Consider the following 26,851-nt stretch of genomic DNA (forward strand, 5'->3'; position numbering starts at 1 on the left):
CAATACAGATGTGAACAACAGACACGGATTATAGCCCTTTCATATGAAATAGGCTCTACTCTCCAGATGGAAATTTGTCAGATTCCTCAGAGCTAAGACACATCCAAAAGACACTAGTTTTAAAAGTCTTCAAAAATGAGCCACTTTTAATGATCCGCAGCCACACAGGAACAAATAATTCTTTGAACAGTATCCAGTTGTTTGTCTCACAAAGACAGGGACTCAGCTGAGAAAACTGACATTTGGACACCACTGGAAATAGCATACTCTTTACTAGATCAGTTGTATTTTTTTCATGTAGCATAGCTTTTTCAGACCTCTCACTTGAAGAAAGCCCTCATTTCATTACACTGAAAAGGTCATTAAATGTAAGAAGGAACAGTAATACTCTTACCTGAACATATAATAATTCAACCATTCTGACTTTGTATCCTACCACCAAAAACCTAAGTTCTTTAAAAACAGTGCTTAAATGTGGCTTTAACTGATGTTATACTATGCCTACATATGGAAGTAGTTAGGAAGGAGAATTTGGGATGAAATACCAGTGTAAGGCTTTGCCCAAAACCCAAGAAGAATCTGAGAGAGGAAGTAGTTCAGTTAACTTATTTTTCCTCTCATTTTCCACTTTTTTTCCTCCCTGCAGTTCCTTTGATTCATGTCCATAAATGGACATACCAAAAGCCATTACATTCTCACAGTGTTTTTCAGCCTGCCTGGAACCAGGAAATACCAGGAATTTCTTCAAGGAACCTGTTCCCAAACTGTATTAAAGCCTTTAACACATTTAGTGTTTGAACAGAGTTTAGAAGCATGACTAAGGTCCCATCTCCACTGCACGATTCAGGGTTGCTGCTGCATCAGAGAACAACTGCTTGCAGTTATTACTGCCAGCCCTGGCTTTTTCAGCTCTTCTCTGTGCTAGTCCGAGCCCACATCCCCAGCGTAGTGAATTTGGGCCCATTCTGAAATGTCCCACCCTGAAACATCTGGCTGCTTATTGTGGCAGCATTCCTCAGCTCCTGTCTGTTATTGGGGCAGTGCCAATTGCGGGACTATTTATGTTTGCTTAGTGGTAAGTAAATTCAGCCTTGATAGTAGTATAATGGTGTTTATGTTGTGAGGAACAAAGCATTTTACAGCCTCCTGAGCAGGACCAAAAGGTTGCTAACATAGTACTGCAGTGCTAATACAATCCAGTGGTGTCTCCATTCATTAGTCAGCCCCATTAATTGAGCCACTGAAAGAAATGCGCAATCCAAATAAATGTTTGTTGGTTTAAATTAGACCTATTAAAAGCAGGTATTTAACAGCTTTCAGCAGCTAGGAAATATGTTTTCCTGCTCCTGAGCTGAATGCTAAGAACCAGCTTTTCAGCCAGTTTTCAGGACTCAGGTCAGCCTAGCTAACTTACGTAACTGCAGTCAGACTGGTTTAGACCACCTGTGATACAAAACCCTAAGGCTGTACAATTTTAGGGGAACTGCATGGAGCTGTGTGCCTTGGAGGGCTCCTGGGAGGACACAGGCTGTTCCTGTGGCATTTGCTGGGCAATAAGCTCTTGCAGGAGCACAAACTGCACAAGATAGTATTCTGTGAACAGCTAAAATTAAAACCTAGTACAACCTACTAGAGAAGTGATAAGCCAGTGTATCTGGTAAATGAAAGTGAAGGACAAGGATTCAAAATTGATCTGAACTATTATTCAAACTTTAGACAATGTAACACCTGGGAAGGTATTGGATATAATCTTAATACACTGTGATATGGTATTAAGTATGCTTTCTTAATTACATATTTTTAAATTGTGCAATTAAAAAACCCCAAAACTTTACTCTTCACCAAAGAAGAAGACATTTAATGTGTTTTGATGAGGTTCATCTCATCATGAGCTTTCTAATTTAGCATATTGTGCTCTGAAGGAACTTAACTCTGCCCTAACTCTCAGGCTTTGGTTACATCACATGCACTGAGCCATTCACTGACCCAAGAACAGGTATGGCGCAGCTGACATCTGTAATACTGTGCTTCACACAGCTTCATTCTCAGGTGGAGAGGCTGGCAAGCGGAGAGGAATGTAAAATGAGAGAAAACAGATGAGCTAAAGAGGTAACTGTACCTCTGGGGTTCAGCTTCCCAGGCAACAAGAGCAAAACAGAAAGATATTACTGTGCAAAGTTTGCACCTTCTTATCCATGAATCAAGAGCAAGAGAGAAATGCGTATTTGATGAAAAGCATGAGAATAGTTGAGGACCATTACATCCTGTAAAGCCAGAGAATAAAAGTACACTGTCTTGCTGAGACAATATCTGTTCTCACAATGTTTCAAATTCTTCCAACCTAAGGAAGGTCAGTGTTAAAGTTCACTGACCTCAGTAGAAAAAAGCATTTGTTTTGACTTAATTCTCGCAAACACCACACATGCAAGAGAGCAAGCATGCAGAGCAATGGAAATAAGTTAGAAGTCATATTTGACCTTTTCCATTTATATATACTGTTTTAATTCTAGGCTTGTTGTGAGGTTAAAAAGTCCAAGGTCAGTAAGTTGCTCAAGCTTCTGAAATCTAATGTGTTAGGAGTTAGTGAAGAAAGCCAGCTCGTCTTATCTTGGGAACTGCCAGGAATGTCTCTCAGTGGGTTTCCCCATCAACCTTTTATCTGTAGCTGCCCATCTGGGGGAATCTGCTCAGGTTTTTTCTTCACCCATGACTCAAATGATTTTCATATGATAGCATAGAAATGAAATATTTCTTTCCTTCCCTTGATCCTTCCAGCCACAGCTCCATAGTCAATAAGTAGTCACTTTGGAAAGAACTGCACAGATAAGAATATGCCCCAGCCAGTGATTTTGAATGGATCCCAGTATGGCTAATACCTGTGAGAAGTCACCTGGAATCGGTATATCAAGTAAAAGCAACCTTTGGCTTTTCTTTCTGTGTTAAAGGTACAGCATTGCCGCTTATCCTTATGATCCACAGGAGTACTAAAGAGCACTCTAGAAGTGCCATTTTATTTTACAGTCATTTGATTACTGACACCAGGAAATGCTGCTAGAGAAGAATTGGTAATGTTATCCCACTTCACGAGAGGATGCCTGACTTAGAACTAGTCAGCACGGAATACATCTTGAGTAAGGATGTTCTGTGAGGTCTGAGCTCACACACACACGCAAGCACTTGCGCACGCAGACATCCCCACTGTAGCTTATTATGTAGCTATTCTCATGGAGATGTAGTTATAATCTAAATGTGTCACCTTAGACAATATTCTATTCTACAAATGTGAGTATACTCATGTTACCCTTTGGATAACTGTATGCAATGGGGATTTTTAGTTCTGGCTTTTCTGACTTCTGCAAGAATATAATGAGTATGGCAAATCTTGGAAGTACAGCCAGCCTTAAGAGTGCAAGGACTATCTGGGTAAAAACTTGGTTTTCGTATGAAGAAATAGTGGACTTTCTACATGCAGAAATAAAGCAAGACTTCTGTCCTTAAGAGTGCTTTAATTTCATACAGTTGAAAAGCAAATTAGAGACTATTTATGTTATGTTTTATTTGGCTTCTACATGGCATTCTCCACAGACCTTATCATAAAACAATTTAGAAACAACGTGTATTTGCTGACAACCACAGACAGACATATACAATGGCCCTCTCAACACAAATCAGAGACAAACAAGCAACTGGATGATAAAATCTCTTTGTGCTGTATGGTGACTGCTGGTTGCGAGAGGCAGCAGGTTCTTCTTCCAAATAGTTTACAATTAAGCCTAAAATCTCTCTAAGATTATTTATTAGACTTCATTAAACCAATCTCTGAATAATTTTTTGCTCTGTACATCCACACCAGGACAAGTTGTGGGCTAGTAGGATTGCACAAAAACATCCTGTCCTTTAGACAGAAAATAAAGCAGCACTGGCCACCTGTATTTTGTCTGTCTGCTTTTCCAAAACAAGGAGGAGGCAAAAGTTGGTCTGTAATTTTATTTTATGAGTTCATTCAAATAAAAGTGGCTTCATTGATGAGGCAATTTTGGAGCATATAATTTCTGGTAGATTATGCTGGTTATAGATAGTGTAGGAAGTACAGCAATATATTCTCGTATTTATCCTAGCTAGCACTTAATACCCCACTTAAACCCGTATCAGACTACCAACTCCTGAAACACCAAATTACTACAAAGACCCTGTCGGGCTCCAGTTGGCAAAGGTCCCTGCCAGACTTCACGCCGGACCACAAGAATGAGGCCGGGCTCTTTCCCTGCATCACGCTGACACCGTGTGGCTGCTCTGCAGCCGCCTTTTGCCTCCGTCCGTATGAAGCCAAACAAGTTCATTGTGCTCTTTTTGGCGGAAGGTGTTTGATTACTCACTTGAAACAATTCATGCTGTTTTGTTACGAGGCATGATGTGAACTAAGCATAGACTATTTGGAATATAGGAAATCTTTCTTATTTTCTCGAAGTGTATTAAAGTAACAGCTACACAGTTCTCCCTGATCACCATGCTTTACTTCGATATCATTGCATCATTGCTATCGATATTAAAGATACAGAAAATTAAACCCCTAAAGTGCTTGGCACCCACCCTGGAGGAACAAATCACCATAATAGTCACAATACATCACAATAGTTTTCACCAGAAGGTACCTGGAAAAATACTCTGAAAGAGGGGTTTATTTATTAAAGACAATATTAAAGGAGAGTATATTTTAATTGTCTTACTTTTTATCTTGCATGTTTCTTAAACACTAATCAACACTCCAAGTTTTACGACGAGCAGAACTCGCTTCTCCTCCTTAGGCAGATACAGATTCACATGTAGGCTTTGGGGATCTGTCAGAAATCCATAAAATTATCTTATGTAATTACACCTCCTTTTTTTACAGTTGATTAATTATGTTGCAATAAGCTTTTGAGTTAAACTGTTGAAAGGAACAAATTCCCTCCTTTCTTCAACATGCATAGACAATGAGTTACATCCATTCTGTGTAGGTTTGGTTGCTAAATAGGTCTTTGGCTCTGATGCTCTCTAGCTCTAACCCAAACCCTACTGTAAAAAAAACTCTGATCAAGCTCTCTACTTGAGACCCATTAATGTGAAATGGATTTGGACATACAAATGGGCCAGAGGGCTGCTGTACCTGGTTCTCTGGATTGTGTCTGCTGCAGCTGTCGACTGCCCAATGAAATTGTGGAGCAGGGTCTAGTACGTGGACTGCTACACTACTGAGACTCAAAAAAAGTGGTAAGAAATGCTGTGTGTTTGTACTTCCTTCATAAGTTTTCTACTACTCATTTGAATAACAACTTTATTCAATAGTAGCGATGATGGACTGGCCATTCTTAGTCACTCAGAACCAGAGATTCACCCAAGATTTGCTTTCCTTACTCTGCTCCTTAACAGCACTCTGCATCTCATCTGCAAGAGCAAAGACCCAAGGCTTTTTAGAGACACATTTCCTCAGATCACCTTCCCCAGGTGAACAACTTTTAACATGGGGTCTTCTTCAGACCTTTGTCAATGCTTTGTTTAACTAACCTGGCTGGAAATGTTCAGTGAATCTCAGGTCTGGCACAGGACCCAGAGGCCTTGAGATATCAGTACCACTCAGGCAGATGTCAGAAAGAATGTCTTCCATCTTCTAGTGCCACCCCCTTCTTGGAAAGGAGGTAGTCTTGTGGATAGCCCAGCTTTGTGCTCACCATCAGCCTGGTCCTAACTGATCCATTTCTTCAGCTTCTAAATCCCTACCAAGAGACACATCCCATAACCTTTGCATAAATACTGCTCTCACATTCCTGGTTTGAGAATCCAGGTTGAGCAAACATTTGCTTACACAGTTTGCTTTACATAGAAATCCTTCTGCCTCTTATTTTATGTAAAAGGTAGCGGCTCAGCCAAACAGGTCTAAGAACATATTCAGGTTAACTTCTCTTTTGAGCACTATATTCCCCATATATGTATTTTGCATTGTGAGTCAGCCATTTTGCATTGTGAGTAGCTGTTTTCAGGGTGGCTTTGAAATTCTTATCATACACACACGCCAACAAAATCATTATCTACATGAAGTGTCACCTCTTATACCATCAGAATATGCTATATATTATGTTTCTGAAAAAAAAAAAAACTTCCAAGGAGAGGGCTAAAATCAATACAAGTTTTGTTTTTAAAGATGAGGCCTTAGGAAAGTGTTTGCCATTGACCAAGTCCTCAAAATTTCTCTTATTAGCAGTAGAAATTATTTCTTTGTCACATGTTTAGCCAAGTCCTTTAGGCCAAAACAGTCTTTTGGTTGTTGCTTTTTCTCTTTTAGGAAGCTGTGTGCTTGATCTCAACTGATAGACCTATTCCGTCCAACACCCAGAGCACCACCCTTTTTTGATGCCCTTTTAGTAATGCAGCATTTGCACTCTTGCAGAAATAACTACAGCTCTGTAATTTTTGTGGACTCTGATCCTAAATTCCACATGGCTTTTTCTTTCATGTAGGGCTTTTTCTTGTAATACTTCAGGTTCACCATCATGTTTTTCATAACAAAAATATTTCTCTTTCAGAAACTTCATTTTGGTGTGGATGATTCTTTGGCAAATTATCATTGTGAAGGATTAATTGTGGATGTTGTGGGAATCTCTGCCCTTTCTGTATTTAAAGAAGCTACATGTCAAGGAGCTACATGAAATCTGGTGCTGAATCTGAACATATGTCAACATGTTCTGAGCTTGCAGCATATGGGGGCAGGGAGTCAGGGGTTATGCTTTACTCTTCTTGGGTTTGTTTTTTTTTTGAGACGAAGCTATGCACAACCTGGTTCATACTGTGTAATCTCCAAGATGACATCCATTTCTGCAAGACATCATAAGAATAATTGGGATTAACTAATTAAATGATTGATACAGAATCACACTGCATTTCTACTCTGTTGAAGCCAGCAGTGGGAGTTGGCAACGTGCATTTTAAGTGATTTTAGCTCCCTTGTACAAGAAAGTTCCACTGGCATGTTTCATGAACAGCCTATATAGTAATTTGTATGAAAACAAAAACTTCCTTGGTGATAGGAAATAATAGCATAACCTTCTTCTGCAGAATTTTGATTCTTTGCACCTCAGTAATTCAAGGCTTCCCCATGCTCTCATCTCTAAAAATTCTGCTAGGTGTGTTAGGTAATTACAGAAATGGAAAGTACCTCATAAGAAGCCTGGGAGAGCCCATTATTTTCAGGTGGTTTGCCTGGATTTCTGCCATCCTGGGGCCACGTTTCCTTAGAAAATGTACACTGAGCAAAACAGGTAATTTCCCCGTTATTCCAGATCAGGCCAGAAGAGGGCCAGATAGCACCAGCAAATGCAGCTGTGTTCACTATCCGTTCAAAGTATAATGTATCTATGCGTCTACAGACAATTTATTTTGAACACCAGAATCAAGTGCACATCATTTCTTCTCCATGTAAAGGGACTAAATACAGCTTTAGACCTAGTTACAGGACTGTAACAAAAAGCATAATTAATTTTTGTAGTGGACGGTGCCATCTTCTGCAGCCAGCAGAAGACTTCGAAGCCAAGACACAAGATTTAAAAATTAATTATCGCCCTCAAGCAGCATACTTTCTGCCACAGAGAAATTCAAAGCTCTGGAACAGATGCAGGATGGCAAAGGTAAGGCCTCCAGAAGAGACATTTGAAAAGACCTAAAGAAATTCTCTGTCAAGTTTCAGACCAAGGCTGGTGCTAAAAGTGTGGCTTTGTCAGAGTGTCACAAATGCAGACTCATAACAACTAGATGAGAAGTTAATACACATCTATAAGAAAGGCTGGAAGGAGATCTGGGGAACTACATGCCTGTCAGCCTGACCTTGGTGCCAGGGAAGGTCATGCGGCTGATCATCTTGAGTGCAATCATACGGCATGTACAGGACAGCCAAGGGATCACCCCAGCCAGCATGGGCTTATGAAAGGCAGATCCTGCTTCACCAACCTCCTTTTATGAAAGGTTGTGGACATTGTCTACCTGAACTTTAGTAAAGCCTCTGACATCATTTCCCATGGCATTCTCCTGGAGAAATCGGCTGCTTATGGCTTGGGTGGTTGCACAGTTTTCTGGGTAAAAAAAAGTGTGTGGATGGCTGAGTCCAGAGAATGGTGGTGAATGGACTTACATCCAGCTGGTGGGTTGTCATGAATGGTGTTCCCCAAGACTCAGTACTGGGATCAGTCCTGTTTAACATCTTCACTGAAAACTTTCCTGAGGGGATCAAATACACCCTCAGTCGGTTCACAGGTGACACCGAGTTAGGTGGGAATGTCGATGTGCTGTAGGACAGGAAGGTTCTGCAGAGGGATATGAACAGTCTGGATTGATGGGCCAAGGCCAATTGCATGAGGCTAAATAAAGTGAAGTGCTGAGTCTGGCATCTGGGTCACAACAACCCCATGTAACCCTCCAGGTTTAGGGCAGAGTGTCTGGGAAGATGCCTGGTGGAAAAGGTCCAAGGGGTGCTGGTCAACAGCAGCTGAACATGAGACAGCTGTGCTCAGGTAGCCAAGAAGGCCAATGGCATCCTGGCCTGTATCAGCAATGGCATGGCCAGCAGGACCAGGCCCGGGATCATTGCCACTGTGCTCAGAACTGACGAGGCCACAACTTGAATCCTGTGTTCAATTCTGGGCCCCTCACTACATGAAGGACATTAAGATGCAGGAGTGAGTTTACAGAAGGGTGAGGAAGCTGGTAAACTGTCTGGAGCACAAGTCCTGTGAGGAGTGGCTAAGGGAGCTGGGGTTGTTTAACCTGGAGAAAACGAGGCTCAGGGGTGATCTTATCACTCTCTACAACTACCTGAAAGAAGATTGTAGCCAGGTGGGGGTCAGCCTTTCCCCCCCCCCACTAACAAGTGAAAGATGAGAGGAAACAGTGCGAAGTTTCACCAGGGGATTTTTAGTTTGGGTATTAGAAAAATTTCCTCACCAAAAGGTTTGTGAAGCACCAGAACAGGCTGCCCAGAGAAGTGGCTACAATTCTTGGAGGCACTTAGAAGATGCGTGGATGCGGCACTTAGTGACGTGGTTTCATGGTGGACTTGGCACTGCTGGGTAAATAGCTGGAGTCGGTATCTTAGAGGTCTTTTCCAACCAGAATGATTCTGATTCTGTGACTGTCAGCCATGCCTGTGTGCCTTATGGACATGACCAAAAGTCAGTTCTGCTGTCTTCTGATCAGGAAATCAGTCCGGAGATTTGGGGTGAGTCAAGATTCTTCCATTTCGCTGTATTTTGTTTTATTTCAGTAAATTAAAAATAGAAAGAACTAAACATGCAGTAAATGGCAACACAAATCTGACACATGTTGTGGCTGAGGAGGAATACAATAATTTGCAATGGTATCCTCTAAAATCTGTTTCCAGGCTTCCATAATTATTCCAAGTTTGTCCGTGGTCTCCATAGCAGACTTTCCCGAGGCTCGAGGCTGGTGTGGTGACTCACAGTGGTTCAGCAAGGGACTCAACTCCTTTCCAGGGAGTCTGAGTCACAGGATGCCAAACCTGGACTAGTTTCCTGTAATATAGAGGTTCCTGAGCTGTGGTAATGTACTGCTCATGGTACACAAGCCACCTCAGCGTAGTGCTCTAACACCTCCCAGACACTGCCACAAGGTATGCAAGGGTAAGCAGGAGATGTTGCTGCTGCTGCTAGCAAATGAACACAAATATTTGGAAACTTGTGTTTTAATAAGTTGTTGGACTCATACTGACTCTGCCCTGAACTCCTGAGAAGGGCAAAAACAGTTTACCACAGCCCAGCAGTAAAAGCGCTGAATATAGAGCTCACCATGAGCCCTGGACTGGTTTCCCAAACTCATTAGTGGTGCTGCTGTGGGTACAGAGAGTTACAGCAGCTGCCCTGTGACCCTGCAGCACTAGAAGTTCCTCACAGTGCTCTTATTCCTGAGCATCTACTCTGGAGTGGTAGGTTGGGCAACTCATTCTGGCACAGGTACCTCCTCAGCAACAAGCCTGAGCTTTGCAGTAGATTTCGAAAGAAGGGAGGTCAGAAATGAGATCTTTGCTCCTAGATGAGTATCCTAATCACAGAGTCACAGATTGAGGCTTCCTTTTATATTCCTTTTTGTCTTCTTGTCTCATTTTCCTGGAAAAGTGGATGCCCGCCCATGCAGCAGGAGGGTAGCTCCTCCCAGCTTGCTGAGTATGGTTTATAACCTTGTATTTAAAGGGATAATTTTGTACTTTGAATCTCCTCAGACTAAGGAAAGGCAGGAGCCCAGGCCACCCACTGGCAGGTGCTTTTAGCAGACGGCTGTTGTGCACTGGGCTGGACACAGTGGTTTAGTGTATTCTGGATGTGTTGAGAAGAGATTTGCCAGAACAGGCCTGTCTGAAATACAGACAGATATTTCTTCATTTTCTTTAAACATGGTAGATCCTGAGGTAAATAAGAGCAAGAAACCCTTAACATATCAATCAAGCAAATTACCTCAGTTACTGACAGTAGCAACCAGTGAAATAAGTCTATACCACCCGAATACCTCTGAAGGCACAACTCCACTTGTCTTGTGACACATGACACTGCCATACACACCCAGACCAATGACCTGCAGTCTGCTCTTCCTCTGCCTTTTTCACTTGAAAGAAGGCCACACTACACAGCAAAGAAGCAGTTATATTCAGTAGTGCTGACACCCATGTCACCTGTCACCTTTCAGATTCACCTACTGAAAATGCTTAGTGGAACTCTGTCATGGTTTAGGAATGGTATCCCCAATTTAGTGTTCCCACTGAAACACTCCAAACCGCATGCCACTGGTTCACTCCCCCATTCCTTCATCCCTCTGGTAGGATGGAGAGGAGAATTAGAGGCACAAAAGGTAAAAATTGCAGGTTGAGATAAGAACAATTTACTGGAAACAGCAATGAGATAAGAAAACAAACAGTAATAGCAACAATATTAGTAACAGACTGCACAAGACAGGCAAGTGATTCACACATGAGTGCTCCCCACCACCAGCCAGCAGGAAGGAACCCAACCTCCCTCCCTCTACCTCTGTGTGGGGTGAGGTGCTATGGAATAACCTCATGGTCCTGGCCATGCCTCTCCTAGCTACTGCAAAAGTGAACCCTGTCCTGGATGGACCAGGACAAGCTCTGATACCATACACCAGCTTAAACAGAAAACATTTTACCTCCAGATGGACAAAGCTGTTGAGTTTTTTCAGAATGGAGTTTGATGGTGGCTGTAGGATGCTCCTTGGGGCCCATCAGGCTTCAAAAAGACAACCTAGTATCTATCATCCTGGGGTATTGGCAGCCACTGGATACCAGGACTAGCATCAGCATTTATTCATATGTTCTGACACCACCATTACAAATGTCTTTAAAAATCAAAGAAGAAATTAAATCAGCAGAAATATTTACGCTAACATTAAATGAGAGTAACTCTCTTCATTGTCAATTTGACTTGTCAATTTCTAGCAAAACCACATCCCAAACCCGATTTAGCTCCTGCCCTCTCTTGATGACCATAATAGCTTTCACAACTGCTTTCCATTCCAAAACCAAAGATCAAACCAGAAGTCTTGAAGACTCTCTGGTTCCATTTGTATCCCGGAGCTAGGCTGACCCTGCCTCTTAATGGAAACTGGCATCACCTTAAGATGTCAACATATCTATTTGCATTCAGGAGAGAGTACTAGTTGTAAAAAATAACAAAAATAAAAAATTAACACCTGGACCATCTTTCTCCCTACTTTCCTCTCCTAGCAATAAATGTAACTAATGTTACAGTTGGAGAAATTATCTTCAGTTCATAGAGCAGAGACTGAAGCAATCCCTATCCCTCCCCCCCAAAAATATTGTGCTCTCTAACTGCACCAGTTGGTACAGTTGCTACAGAAAGGGTCACAAACAACATAGTACTTCTGATGGGTTTATTTGTCACAGGCAACTTTACAAAGCAGTTACACTGAATAATGCTGTCACAGTCCTATCATAATGTGAGGTTGCTACAACACATTTAGATTTCACACAGTGAAACTACTTGAGAAAAAAAAAAATCATGCTCATAACATAAGATCAAGAAAATACACTTGGTTAAAAGAAAAATTGGTCCCAGAATTTCAGCCCACTCAAACTGAAGTTAATGGGAAAAGCTTCCTCTGACTTCAGCAGGCTCTGGATCCAGCCTTCAACATGCCCTAACCAAGCTATAAGGTCAAATGCCTCTCTGCTCAGTTACAGGCTCTTCATTCTTCTGACATACTTGTGCGTGATGTATTTTCTCCTTTTTAAATGAGAAGAGCATAAATGTGAAATTGACTATGCCAAATTTTATACATAACAGAGCCAATTTTGGGTCATCAGCTTTAGAGAGTGGGAGAATTACAAAGGTGATAATATGTGTACTGGAAAAGGAGGGAGTTCCTCCACTCCTGAGTGCCTGTAGCAGCTGTTTGTGTAGCCTGAAAGCTTCCAAGAAAGGTCACTACGTGCTTCTTCAGAATTCGCATCTCTGACAGCATCTGCATTCAAAAATGGGATTTCAAAACCACAGCTGACAAAAACATGTACCAAACAGAGAAACACATCTTTACTTCAATAAAGCAAAGTCTTTTAATCAAATCTAAGTTTAGTTTGAAGATAATTACTCCTGGGAGCTCAGACATATTCCTAAAATAATTTCTTCTCATTTACAGGTGACTTGATGCATCCTATACCCACCCATTCAGAGGATGTGTGAACAACATACAAACTGTGCATCTAATTCTCCATCAGTGTTGGAGCCATCAGAGGGCAGCAACACACCAAGGCTGCCCAGCCCACGGAACTCCTGTAGCCAGGCGTCTCTTCCATGTGGGGGAAGTTTTAGTTACCAGTCCTACTAACCTCAGTATAGCTTCTTGCACCATAGCACTGCATTGTTTTTTTAATTCACACTTCAAGGGAAACTGGAATGAGAAGAGTGCTGTTGTTTAGATTTCAACGGTCACCAAAAATGTAGTTCTTTCCCAGAACTGTATTTGCTAATTATCTGCATTTTTAAAGTGGAATACTGATCATAAACCATACTTTATAAAATTCTCCCTCTCCAGTGCATATCAAAGATAACATTTGTGTTCGTGTCTCAGACTATGATGACCAAATGCTGTTAGCATAGTAATGGACATGGTTCTACCACATCCAAGTGGGAATGACAGGAGCTGCCATCCTGTGTCACAAGTATAGTCCATCAGGAGTCCCTGAGATACAAATATGGCACCCACTCTCCTCTCTACTGGCATTTTGGTCAAGAGTTCTCAATAAAAGTTCCAGCTTATTTTTTTTAAAAAAAAAAGTTTTCGTTAATTAAAAAAAGTCTATTTACAAATCAGTTGTGAAATCAATAACAACATTCCATAGGAAAAATCAGATTGTCTCAAAAGTTGGTAAATATGTTTTTAACTGTAAAATGTCAGATATTGGCTGTTTTCTGTCTTGATAGAAGCTGAGTCCAGTAAGTAATTCTATATCTCTGATCCGAGCCGTATGAAACTTCATTCTCTCTTCAACCCACATGGACTCAGACTTGCCATCCTATTGGGGCAGAGGAGGAAAAAAAAAACCAGGTTGTAAAACTTTTTTTTTTTCCCTGAGATGTATTTAATCTACTAAAAAAGACATTTGGTGTTTTATAAAGACAAAAACCAGTAACGGAGTGTGCAGGATTATACACAGTTAGAAGCTTGTCTGAATTTAATACTTGCTGTTACCTCCTCAAGTATACAAAACCTGTAGCTGCACCAACTGGTAATAATGGGGAATGGCAAGTTAGGTCCAGCATCTACCAATCATCTGTATGATAAAAATATTTCTGAGAGCTGTGCCTGACTCTAATTCCTTGCTGCAGGATAGGTCTATACACTTTCCTCCCTTTTTTTCTGGTGTGTATGGAGCGTAGCTATGTGCATTCCCACAACAATTCCAAGGTACCTGAACTAAAAGCAACCAGTGCTCTTCAGGAACACCTGTGTCTTTTCCTTCTGGGAATGCATTTGGCCTTAGCACTGACCTTTTGTTGTGGGTGACTCCTCTTAGAAGCTCTTCATCCTCAGCTTTTGAATGGATAGAAGTCTGTGTATGTATCACATTGATGGTCTGCATACTCTGATTCCACTCTGCTAGCTCTAAGTTTTGCTCTTTGAACAGATCTATTTTCCCATTTGATCATATTCACAGACTCTGACATAATTCCATTTGCAAAAATATTGTCTTCTCTCTCAAGATGATCATGTAGACTGCACCACTTTTACAGGCTTTAACTAGTTAATCACTGATATCCAAAAAAACAAGCTCCAGCCTGACTTCAGATGTTTATGGGAACCAAACAGATTACTTACTGCACAGCTTTCACTGTTGTCTTCTCTGTGAGGTACAACAAAAGACAAGGCATCTAGAGACCCTTCACACTCCAGAGGAGTTTCAGAAGTATTTTTACAGCTAGTCAGCACAATGAAGAAGTGGGTTGGAACTGGAACTTCTGAATTACCAGGGTATCTGAAATACAAAAAATTTACATCCACCAAATCATACTTGCACAAAGATCAAATGACAGCATTCAGCTATATTCGGTTTTAGCAATTCACCTATTTTGTCCAAAGAAAGCTTAAGTCTGGAAGGAAAATTCCAGATTACTATTTTTGCAAATCAGGTTTGGCTTGAAGGCTGATTTAAGTAACAAGTTTGATGAGGTATAACAATAAACTGATTTATTATCATTATCATAAAAATATGTAAAACTCCAGAGGGGATGAAGAGTTCAGCCTGAGTCCCAAAAACCATCTGTCTGCTAGCTTGAACCAGTTTGCTAACTAGTACAACCCACAACTTGTATTGGAACACTGCCAGCTCAGGAATGATCAATCATGCCACCCGGGATAAGCCCTTGCCTTGTCCTCTCCTAGAGGCAATGGCAGTGTCCTAAGTTTTCAGGCTGGTGGGCATCATTCCACAGGCAACAGCTTCTCTTATACTCCACCTTCAGGTTTAGGATGGCACATTTTGAAGGTGCATTTTTCTCTTTGTGCTTGTTACTTCTTTCTTAACCTACTTTTCTGCTTAGGGCCATTTGCTTGTCTTTCTGATCAAGGATAGTAATTACTAACCGACCAGTAATGGAGGAAAGAAACAAAGGATTACAATGTGAAAGGTTCTCACCTTTTCAACTTTTCTGGGGTATCATAGAGCCCATCGGAGTCATAATCAAACACAGGACCACTGACTATATTGACACCATTCCTGGCTGCAGCATATTCAGGTAGCAGGTGTTGATGGAAGTAGTTCCATAACACTGAAACACAGTAATGGAATCAGGAAACAACCTTCACAATAGAAGCTGCTAACACAACTCTGCAGAGTATTCAGTGGAGTATAGACAGACATGACAAGCTAGGAAAATAACAAATTCTACAGGCATTTGCTGTTGTTAAAGGCTGCATCCAGCTGGGCAGCAGCATTCACTGCAGTGTGTCCTGATACTGTGGTCTCACAGTCACCCTAACCACAAACCTGACTGAGGCATAGTGATGCTACTCCCTTGGGACGTCAGGTTTCTTTCCTTGGAAACCAAACCATGGAGAGGTTAGAGGAGGAAAGGCCAGAGAAGATCATGCCTGCCTGTGTCTTGCCCCACTATCAAGCTGGCCTGGCTAGCTTGTACACTCACATCTATAAGCTGGAAAGTATCTAACTTATAAAATATTTTGAATTACAATTAAGAATTGAACAGTATTCCATTACAAAACAGGACAGCTCTTTTTTTCCAGAAGAAGTATCACAGTTGTTGCTCTTTTTCACCAGGTACATACTTATTCTCTCTCAGACAAACATCTCATGTTCCCTCTCTCTCAGGAACCAGGGGTCATTTGCATGATTTGGAAGCAAGTAAAAACCAGCAGTCTTTCTTCTATTCAACTGTGGACATAAAATATGCATACAAATAAAATACCTTTAAATGCAGGATACATTGGCACAATGTTGCTGGTAAGCAAGGCATCATAGTGAGGTTTCTTTGCATCTGTCATAAAATCTGAAACCAAAAAGGGCAATTAATTACTTGGACTTGTTACTTTCAACTTGCATTTTCATGCTTTTAGTGATCATTGTAATAACATCGAGATGGAGCTGACCTAACTCTATTTTCCAAAACCTATGTGGGTGTAAGTGCTGCCTTCAGTACATGCTGGATTCCATCTAAAATAAATAATCTTAGTAGCAGCAGCAGCAATTACACTTGTCAGATATACAGTTGGCAAATTTAATGAAATTTAAAAATATCAGAACAGGCTTCTGAATTGTGGGGAAAGAAATAAAAGTCATGAGTATCAGGCAAACTTTCCATGACTGTAGAATGTAGGCTTAAAGACAGGATTCTGTTGAAACTGTGCAAACTACATTTGACATGGATATTTAAATAACCTTCTACTTGGTATTCTGTGCAGTAGAGTCAATATAAAATACCTCCATATCAGGTCAGCATCAGTTCACAAACAATTTATCTAGGTATACAAAGTGAATTTGTAATTTACCAGTTTGCTGGACTTAATGTCTACATGTTCCTCCCAGTTTCTTCTGTGAGATGCCACTTCAGAAACCTGATAAGTTTCAAAACTTCTGGGAAGTACTAAGTGACCTTGGACAACCCACTGGATGCTGAAATACCTGAAGCACCTAAAATGTTTTCCTTTCTCATATGCTGAAGTGAACTGCAACAACTCAGCAGCTACTGCTTCGCATTCTGATTGGTTATCGAGAACACCTAAAAAACTACACCTGCTACATTACAAATCATGTAAATCAGATATGCTATACAATGAAGGCAAAGTACTTACCTGGAGGAGCAAGAAATCCGTAAGTTAGGCGAGGATGATTGTTGTAAAACAAACAGGTCTGGTTATAATTCTGTGAAATACGAGCATCTTTGTGTAAACAGCTGGAGGCAGCTCCTGTAGAAGAAACCCATTTGTCCTATTGAACAAGAAGAAAGTATCATTGTGAATGCTGACTTACAATAATTCTCTCAGTATGAGGGACTGCAGAACTTTAAATATTTAGCTGCATCTTCCTTTAAGATTGTGAAGGGTTTAACTAAGATGCAAGAATTGTTCCTCTTCTGTCAGTGGAAAACAAGCCCTCCCATCTACTTCATATACCTTGGAAATAAAGTGAATGGAACTGAAACATTTTAGCCAATTATAACATCTTCTAAAACTGAATCTAGAGGTGCCCATTAAAGATAATCTGATTTACTGACTGATAGACAGACTCACATAATTGACAGATAGATGTGTGGGCCACTTGTTACAGTAACTGGTTGCTTCATGTCACTAACCTCAAAATATTCAGGATCAAGCAAATCTTGCCAAAGTTTAGGTAAATTTAATTATAACAGTCATTATTTAAAACCTATGATTCCCAGATAATCAGATTAAAAGTATTCTCCACTATCTTAATTCCTTTTAAGCATGATCTGGCTCCTAAATTTTTTCTGAATGGGAAAGGCCAACTTGAAAAAACTTTCCTTCATCAGATCAGTGCTCTGCATGAACAGGTGTATCTTAAGCATAGGATTTAGGACCACAAAGACCTGATTTATTTTCACTGACCTTTTTTTTTTTTTTTTTTTTCCCAATCAGGATTATATTTGGAGAGAAGGATCATATGAGGGCATGAATAGCTCAAGATGGTCCTGAGATTACTTTTTCAAAAGCATCCTGCCACATTACAAACTGCTTTAAGACTATGAAACCCACACTGAGGCTAGTTTTTAAGGACAATACTGACAGACTGCTGTAGCAGACCTATGCAGTCTCCTAGGGCTTCTATACCAATGGCAATGGAATCCTCACTTCCTGGTGGATCTGCTCAATCTGGAGGAAAAACTGTTTCACACTCTGAGAAATGGAAGAGTCAAAGCCAATCCTTATTAGCATAGCAAACCTCACACAAAATTCCACTTTATATCTTATGTTGTTCAACTTAGTTCCCTGGGAGATAACACCACAGACTCATTTCAGCTGGAAAAAGACCCCTAAGATCATTGAGCCCAACCTTTGGCTGATCATCACCTTGTCAACTAGACTATGGCACTAAGTGCCAAATCCAGTCCTTTCCTGAACACCTCCACGGACTCCACCACCATGGTGGCTTTCATATCATGAGCAGATATAAAAAGTCTTCAGGAATAACTGACACTCAAGATTTTTACTTTCCAAGGTTGCTTCTAATATTTCTTCTTATGCTTACATCTTTGCCCACAGTGTATGCACTCCACAGAGACATCCTGTAGTCCCTGCTGTACCCGCTCACGTAGCGGTAATGGTAAAGGAGGCAGTAATTTTGTCCTTTCTGCAGAACCCTGGGCCGTCCGTAGGGCAAATTAAGTTCCTCTGTCTTCTTTACTGCAACAGAAATAGTGCTTATTACTTTTCAATTAATACTGGTTGTCAGCTGCTTCTTCTTTATACACCTAAGGTTGCCTTATTTTCAACTGCCAAATAAAACAGAAGTCACATTAATGGGATAAAAAAATTTCATTATTATACCAAAGGTACAGTTTCTATGCTAAGGCAATAAATTAAGTGATGAAGCCAGTATAAAACAAACATTTAAATGTACACTGCACAAATTAAGTCTACATTTAAACCAAAACCTTTTGCCATTAAAAACAGGAGATAAATTTAAGTTGAAAAGTTAAAGTCTTTGTTGACTTTGTATTTCAATTTGAAAATGGGGGATCTGCTTCTATGTAACATTTAGATGGGAGACAAACCAATTCTGGTGATTTGAAATTACTATTTCAGTAGAAACCACACAGTCTAATGTAAAAATGCATTTAAAAGACTAAGAAATACAGAGATTTAAATAATACAGTGAAGTACTAGATTAGATTTGGATTTTCAACTGTGCAAGGACTCACTACTTTGCCTTTAAAAATTCAAGTATATTCAATCATTACATGACTAGAATTATAAAGAAGGTGTCAAAGTATATTTTCAATTAAATAGGTCCCTACCATCTGCAAATTATTATAAAATATTAATGCAAATGTACTACAGGGGGAAAGAAATTGAGCAATGAATGTGCAGGGGTTTTTTCCACAGTAATACCACAGCACAAAAAAATGTCAAGATTATGACAGCTATTTCTCCACCCATGAGGGAAGAACAATTCATGTTTTTTTAATAAAACTAAAAATGCAGTTATAATTTTTTGTTCTTACAGACTGTCAAGTTATGACAATCAATGAGAGAACATGCAAACCGAACTAACTAATGAACTTTATATAGTCTTAAGGAACTTCTAGGCTGGTTACTAGAATTCTTGCATCTGTGCAATGCTTTTTATATCTAATTAATGCTTAATTAATACAATTCCTAATGAAATTACTGCTATTAAGACCAGTGCTATACCAGGTTTCACTGACAATTCAGGACAAAATCCTACTGCTTCAAAAAAGTAGGTTTAGAGCATTAAGTTCCTTTTTCTACAAAAGAGAACTGAAATATGTTATTGTGCCTGGCCTTGTCATGTTTCTTCAAAGCCAGGCTAAGCAAAGCCGTCAGAGATCGTTAGCAGAGTCTGTTTCAGCAAAACCCCTGGTGCACCTGGGGGAAACCACATTTGAACTGGATTTGATTTTGTTGCTCTCATGAGCATTACAATACTGAAAGACATACTTTGAAAGGGTTCTGGGACGCATTTTAAAATGATGACCTGTCATTAGTGGAAACAATTCAAGAACACTCTATCCACTCTGTTTCAGGACAAACTACACAAATCAACAGAAGCCTTGAATTAGTTCTGGATAAGCAGCAAGTACTGGACCCTGCCAGTAACTGGCATTTATGTCCAGTTCTTAATAGTGAGCTACAGTGGGGTGTTGCCAAATACAGTTTATTTGCATAAGAAACCCAAGGCTTCATGAACACACACAAGGCAAGGTCTCTATCAGCCTATTTCTGACAGCCTAATCTTCTTGATATTATCTTTTAAGGCATTAGCACCTAGGACTATGTTCCATTTTGACTTACAGTTTTCCTTATTTACTTGCTGTTTTATCTGTTTCATTCTCAAAATAGTTTATTTTGTTTTACGAGTCTACAGCCTTGCAAACTGCAGCTTAAACATGGCATGTGTATGTCCAATGATTGGAAATAAATCATAAGTAAAAGAAGTAACAGCTCAAGACCACATAAAAACCAAGTGTGTAAAATACTCCTTATGCCTCATTAAAAGTATGCTGCCATTATGGATATCATTATTTGCATTGATTTCTTATTGGGTACTTCCCCATGCATCAATTTTGCTTCCCATTCTGGAATGCTCATTACTTCAGTACTAGAAAGTCAAAAGTGACAGATAACACATATGCCATAAAGACACTTGTATAAGGACACACATTCATTTGAGAACAAATGGTTCAGGAGGACTGTATTCAAAAACATTGGAATCATGAAACAGTATGGGCTGGAAGAGACCATAAAGACTATCTAGTGCAACCACCCTGTCAAGAGCAGGGACATCTTCCACTAGACCAGGTTGTTCAAAGCCCCATCCAACCTGGTCTTGAACACTTCCAGGGGTGAGGCATCCACAAATTCTCCAGGCCGGACTATAGTTTCAGCAAGTATTTCAAAGAATTTTCATATAATTTACTTGGGAGTTGCTCAGAAGCTTAAAAATATAGAATGATTGATGACTATTTTTTCTTTTTTTGTTAGCTTTTTAATGTTATATTATTATCTGAAGTTCTTACCTTCTGTTTCAGTAAGATTTAAACGCTGATGAAAATCCCTTATTGGCAAGCCCTGTAATTTTATAAAGGAAAAGCAGTGAGACTCTACAAAGCATATTATGAGTCTATATTATGGTACTACACTTAAATGTAACTTCTGTCTCACAAGTTACACATACACAGAACTCACTGACACGTACTGGAGGAGAGCTACAGGGAATTTGCAGAAACAAATTGGTTCTGCCACAAGCAAATCTACAGGCTTGAAAACCACAGCCCAAATACAACATTCACAGAAGAGAAATTTCAACATAATTAAATGAAGCAAGTAAGAACGGAATGCTTTCCCCATCAAGCTCCTGTGGGGTTTTTTCAGGCTTTTTAGAGATGAATGTGACTTAACAAGCAATCTGCAAAAAATTATTAGGCAAATACAGGCTAGCACTCACTAACCCCAAGCAAGACTTGATTTTGAAACCAATAGTAAGGGACTGTGAAACCATCTGGAGAATGCAAAGTTTCACTCTTTGAATACGACACAGACTTCTGCCTCCGTGACTTTAACCATTTCAGTACTTACCCCTGTCCTGCAGGAGCAGCCAAGGCTCACTGAAAAGGCTCTTTCTCCCACCACAGAGCATTCAGAAGGATGGCTTGTTTCCTTGGGATGGTGAGGGGTGTAAACAGGGTTCTTTAATAGATGGTTTAGGCGTCCATGAGTTCCATTGTTTGGGGCTGGTTTCAAATCAAGCAAATCTATGGAAGAATTCAAATGATATTAACAGGAGGAGAAAGAAAGACTGTAATACACAACTGGTTATATTGTGCTTACAAGTATGGATGAGCCAAAGCTTCACTGCTTGCTGCTCATAACACTCAAAAGGAAAAGCAATGTCACCTCTTTAAAAGGGACCACACATGTTCTTAGGTAGGGTTCAGTGTGGTATTAGTCTGCTTGTAAGGCTGAGTAAGTTGCCTCAATTAATTTTATATCAGGACCTTCACATGCTGGCTTTTATACATCCTATTCATCTAATTCTTTCTGTATAGGATGGAGAAAATCTAAACCTCAATGACTGCACTTACAACATCTGATCTGTCACTGAACTCACGTCAGTAATCAGAGATGGCAGTAAGTGCTCTACCCCTCTCACGCAGCATATGCAGAACAGCTCAGGGGGCACAAGAAGGTATTTCAATATCAACCGTGGCAGGAGAAGACAGCAAAGCACAGAAGGCTGAGAGAGATGTGCTTCCTGACAATGGCCTGTTTCCTATTCCAGCAAAGAATTTAGACATGTGGTTTAGATATGGTATACCTGAATATCGCCACTGATCTCAAGCATTTGCAGAACTCCTAATAAGTTTATTTTCTGGATCAAACTCTTTGGTAATACTTAATTTCTCACAAAAGCAGTATAAGTTCTAACAAGAGAGGGAAGTAGGCAATAACGGAAAACAAGTGAAGACCTCAAGGGGAATAAATGAACAGAAAGTGGTAGATCTAGTGACAGACTTTTGGAAAAACCATGAAATACAGAATGAAGAAGGGACAAAGGAACAAGGAGTCACAGTGACATTGTGTTTGAAGGGGGGGGGGGGGGGGAAAGGGACGCTTCCCTTCGTGATGGTAGAGAGATTGTGAAGTAGCCATTTTTAGTAGTGGTGAGTCAAAGCACCAGCTCTGGAAAAGCGAGAGGAATACACAGTGTGACCAGTGGAAAAGAGATATATAAGACAGCCTGACCAGTAGATCCTAAACTGCTGTTAGTCATTAAGAGATGGCCCTTTCTCAGAAAAACAAACAGCTGATTTGTAAAAATCAACAGCAAGTCTTAAGGACAAGTTTCTGAGGACACTTAACAATCTGCTATTAGAAGATTTGCAATGCCCGAAAGATATTATATTTTTATATTGAACAAAAATTACCTCCATCCATTGTACTTACCACACATTAAATTATATACTTCAATGTTTTCAAATGGATCAACTTGAGTACCAAATTTGAATCCTGGTCCAAAACCAATAAAGATAGCCTAGGATTTACAGAGAAAAGTATGGTGGAATTCTGTTTAAGACAAGTTGAAATGAAAATTATCTTCATACTCAGAAGGCATTTTCTTCCAAGAACTTAATCTTTGCTTTAGCAACATAGTACATATCAAGTCAAAAGCATGTATTTTTCTTAAAAAAAAAAAGTAGATGTATAAGAATATTTTTTTTAAAAAGCAGTAGAAGAGTACTAGGAAGCCCAGTTCAGTCTCATTGTTGCCTTTAGCCATTTATCAAGTCCCTTGCTCTTCTCTGCTTTTAAGAAAATACCTTTTAATTTCTTCAAATGCTTTAAAAGATTTAATGGAAATGTTTATCCAAAGTAACCATCACATATCACATCCTGTAAACAATTTAGAAGCTTTTAACTTAGGGCTATAAAAACATCTGTTGGTAACAATGCTCAAAGTGGTTTAAGCAATGGGAGGATTGCAGGCTTCCACGCCTGGTTTGCAGCTGTTCTTTCTTCTTACACCACTTCCCGAGCTGTACTGGACCTGATCCAGGAATACTGCCAGCTCAGAAACCTTTTCTTTTTTTTTTTTTTTTTTCCTGCTGGCTTCCTTTCCTTCTGGTTCAATTCCCCAACCTACTTGACACAGCAGCCACAAAAAACTTACCAGCATACTGCAAGGTTTGCTGCACAAATGAGAACAAGGAGGAAAGGGCAACAAATGCTTAAACTCAACTGTGCCAAAAACATTGTTTTAAAACTTATCTTCAGTTATTCAGCTCATTTTTAATGAAAAGAAACAGATTGCACACATCTGTGGTATCAAGATACTGAATGAGTGATGGATGTTTTACACTGTATAGCATGTCCCTGGGTAAAATCTCTAAGCTCTTTGTAAACAATGCAATTGCCTCAGATTTCGTAGCTGTGTGGCAAAAACGCAGGCTAAAAACTCAACTCCTAACTCCTTTTTTTGAGATTAAAGGATAACACAGGGCATAATTCGGCAACAGTTGATACTAAAATCTGCAGACTAATAATGTACTCAGCAAGCCTAATCTGAACCAGATGAGGCAGGGATGATGAGCAGGCACTACCTCCTTTCTGATATTTTCGGTAATTACAGAGTATGAAATGCTGTTATACTGCTATAATGTTAGCCACAAAAAGGATAAATTTTATCTCTTTTAAGACCTATTAGGGGTGCTATGAACTGGCAATCCCAAGTGTGACAAAGTTTGAATAGAGTCAATCTACTGAAAAAAACTTGCACAGTCAAACTACAGTAGAGAGAGATGGAATGCATTTGGGATCACGTGGCTTGCTGATTGCAACCCATTACTAGATACACTATCAACAGGTTTTCCATTGTCAAATCAGGGAACAAGAGTAAGCCTGGAAGGGTAAATTGATACAAGATTGGGACTTTTTTTAAAAACAGTTTGATGCCAACACTATATAAAAAAAAATAAGACTTCTAAGAGAGAAAATTATTGAAAACAAGTTTTATGAGAAAACCTACAAAGTCCACATAACACACAGATTCCTCTTTATAGATGTGTTTACACATATTCACTGTAATAGTTCCAAGTACCTCACAATTGTTTGTGGATTTTAATCCTTAAAACAGCTTTTTGAAATTATGAATATTGGCTTTCATTTTATTGATAGCAGAAATTAAGGCAGAGGATAGGTTAAGTGACTTCCCCAAATTCAATGAAACTAAGGATCTGATTTCATGTTTCCCTATGATGTCTTCCCATTTCTCATTAAAGAGAAGAATTTCAAGACTGTCTTTATTTGTGTGGGTCATCCAGCACATCACAATATCAATCCTATAAACGTTTGATTTCTTTAATTGCAAATGGAATAATATAACAAATCTTAAAAAAAAACAAAACAAAAAACAAAACAAAACAAAACCAAAAAAAAAAATACACAAAAAACCCCACAACTCAATACCCAGCAAATACAGCATTTGGAAATAGAAGGAGCTAAAAATAAGAGCTCATGTAAGTTTAAATCTCACCTGCATATTGGGGAAGCGATTGTCTGAGCCATGGAATCCACCTTTGCAGTTTTTAATCTCAAGTGGTTTTCTATTAAAAATACACAGTTTTTATAACTCACACTTTTCAAACCACATCAGCAAAAAGTACATTCAGTGATGACTTATTTACTTCTCTATTTAAGAATTCTTAGAGGATTGTCCGTAGGGAATGAGAAGTCTTTAAAGCTTGGGAAAAGAATGTCTTTAAAATCAGAACGGTAATTTTCTCTGCAAATGTTATGCCTTTGGAACTTTCATGTGATCATCAGAGTAATTTAAACTTAAAGTACATGATATATGAAAAAAAAATTTGTTTTCAGGATAACAGATTTTCAGTTCACTGTCATTTGTGTTACAACTTTACAGTACTTTACATAAGTACAGTCTCAATATTTTTTTACTAAAAACACTAATCTAATTTAGACCATTCAGACAGGAATCTTACAGTCTAATAAAAATAAACATCCAGCCTGTGCTAGGTCCATACACACGATTTAAACACACAGTTCTATTAACCCAAACCTGATTTGCATAACTTGCACATTTCTACAGTGTTACACAACAGGACTTACTGAAGAGGTGCACTGAAAACTCTTCCATGATGAAAGCCCTGAAGCATCACAGAGGTGCTCAAAATTAATACTATTATAGCAGATACCACTATTCTGGGACTTGTAAATTCTTCTGTAAAAACACCTAAGGTAATTAACAATCATGGACTCAGTAAGCTCAATGACTGACAAGACTGATTTAACCTAGTAATTATTTCCATGCTCTGCTTTCATGGACTCACTCTGGAAATTCCTACAGCATGCAAAATGTGCTCAAGTATCTGACAGTGAGGACCTTAGCTTCTAACCTGCCACTACCTCCATACCCAGCAGGGAGAATAGCTATGGCTGCCAGTTTAGAATTAAGCCTCCCCAGGCCAGCAAAACCTGCAGAAAAAAGCATGCATTGTTCCTTTGCAAAGTCCCTTTGCTATGACAAACAAGAATATCACACTCTAACAGCTATCACTGAACTCTAAGCACTTGGAAGAGAAAAGCTGTGAGAAAACAAGAAATTATTTGTTGCACAGTCAAGTACTGAGAACTGTAACTTACCGAGCAAGCTGCCATTGGGAGTCTAAATAAAAGTGCAGCGGTTCAATCCGGTCATTATAGGAAAAATGGAAACGCTTGGGTAGCAGCTGCTTCATATAAGCTTTGAAAGGCTGGTTTGGTTTTATGCACTGGAATGTTTAAATTAAAGAAATTTTGGTGAGATGTGTATTTTATGTCATGCACAGCTCTTATAAAGCACATCAATTGCAAATGGCCTGCAACAACTTCCACTAAGAACAATATAACTCCACCAGGTTTGGAGTTACAAGGTCTGGGACATATGAATGAATACTTAAATCACAAATATTGACTGGTTTTGGATTCAATAGTTATTAGAAGATATTTAATATTGGATTATGGACAAAACTTGCTTTTTTTTAATCTTATGGCCTACAACTGTACAGAACCAAATGGTACTTCTTAGAATTAATAAAGAATTACACTAAGACATCACAGTAATTTCACAAGTGATAGGAGACTATCTAGTGCAACAAGTCTACAGCTCTGTAATAGAGAAGGTAACAGATATTTAAAGTGTTTTTAGATTGCTCACTCAGGGACAAAGAAATTTTTCCACAAACTAAGATCCATTAATAATTTAAAAAAAGAAAAAAAAAACACAAAACGCAAAAACAAAACAAAATCTCTACTGTAACATTGGAATTTTGGATAGTGAAGTCATCTATACAAACAGCATTGCTCTCACTGACAGCAGTGTCTGCACAAACGAGAGGCAAACAAATTACAGTGCAGGGATAAGAATAGAAGCCAGGGGCAGAGCAAAAAAGCATATCCATTAAACTGTAACTGAACAACAAAAAAAAATTCAATATTCTCTCTCAAAGCTGTCTATCTAAAAGGTGTGAGCAAGAAAATCCTATGTGTGTCCTGGTAATAGAGCTCAGCTTTA

General features: G+C 39.4%; 1 protein-coding gene across 2 annotated transcripts in view; it reads right to left on the reverse strand.

The window, feature by feature from the left end:
- The window catches only part of ENPP1 (ectonucleotide pyrophosphatase/phosphodiesterase 1), an 89,936-nt gene that overhangs the window by 25,259 nt on the left and 37,826 nt on the right, over nucleotides 1-26,851 (reverse strand). Inside the window, exons 15-25 of one of the 2 annotated variants that reach the window (XM_082303258.1) lie at nucleotides 25,942-26,069; nucleotides 24,815-24,884; nucleotides 22,729-22,816; nucleotides 21,361-21,536; nucleotides 20,802-20,853; nucleotides 18,290-18,444; nucleotides 16,876-17,011; nucleotides 15,993-16,073; nucleotides 15,203-15,335; nucleotides 14,386-14,542; nucleotides 11,944-13,582 (exon numbers count right to left, since the gene is read on the reverse strand). In XM_082303258.1, coding sequence (XP_082159384.1) covers nucleotides 13,415-13,582; nucleotides 14,386-14,542; nucleotides 15,203-15,335; nucleotides 15,993-16,073; nucleotides 16,876-17,011; nucleotides 18,290-18,444; nucleotides 20,802-20,853; nucleotides 21,361-21,536; nucleotides 22,729-22,816; nucleotides 24,815-24,884; nucleotides 25,942-26,069 — 1,344 coding nt within the window. In that variant the 3' untranslated portion in view covers nucleotides 11,944-13,414. Of the gene's footprint in view, nucleotides 1-11,943; nucleotides 13,583-14,385; nucleotides 14,543-15,202; nucleotides 15,336-15,992; nucleotides 16,074-16,875; nucleotides 17,012-18,289; nucleotides 18,445-20,801; nucleotides 20,854-21,360; nucleotides 21,537-22,728; nucleotides 22,817-24,814; nucleotides 24,885-25,941; nucleotides 26,070-26,851 lie in introns of those variants that run through there. The other variant, XM_082303259.1, reaches the window with a different exon arrangement.

The sequence above is a fragment of the Coloeus monedula genome (genome assembly GCF_965178545.1).
Source record: "Coloeus monedula genome assembly, chromosome: 2".
Classification (NCBI taxonomy): Eukaryota; Metazoa; Chordata; class Aves; order Passeriformes; family Corvidae; genus Coloeus; species Coloeus monedula.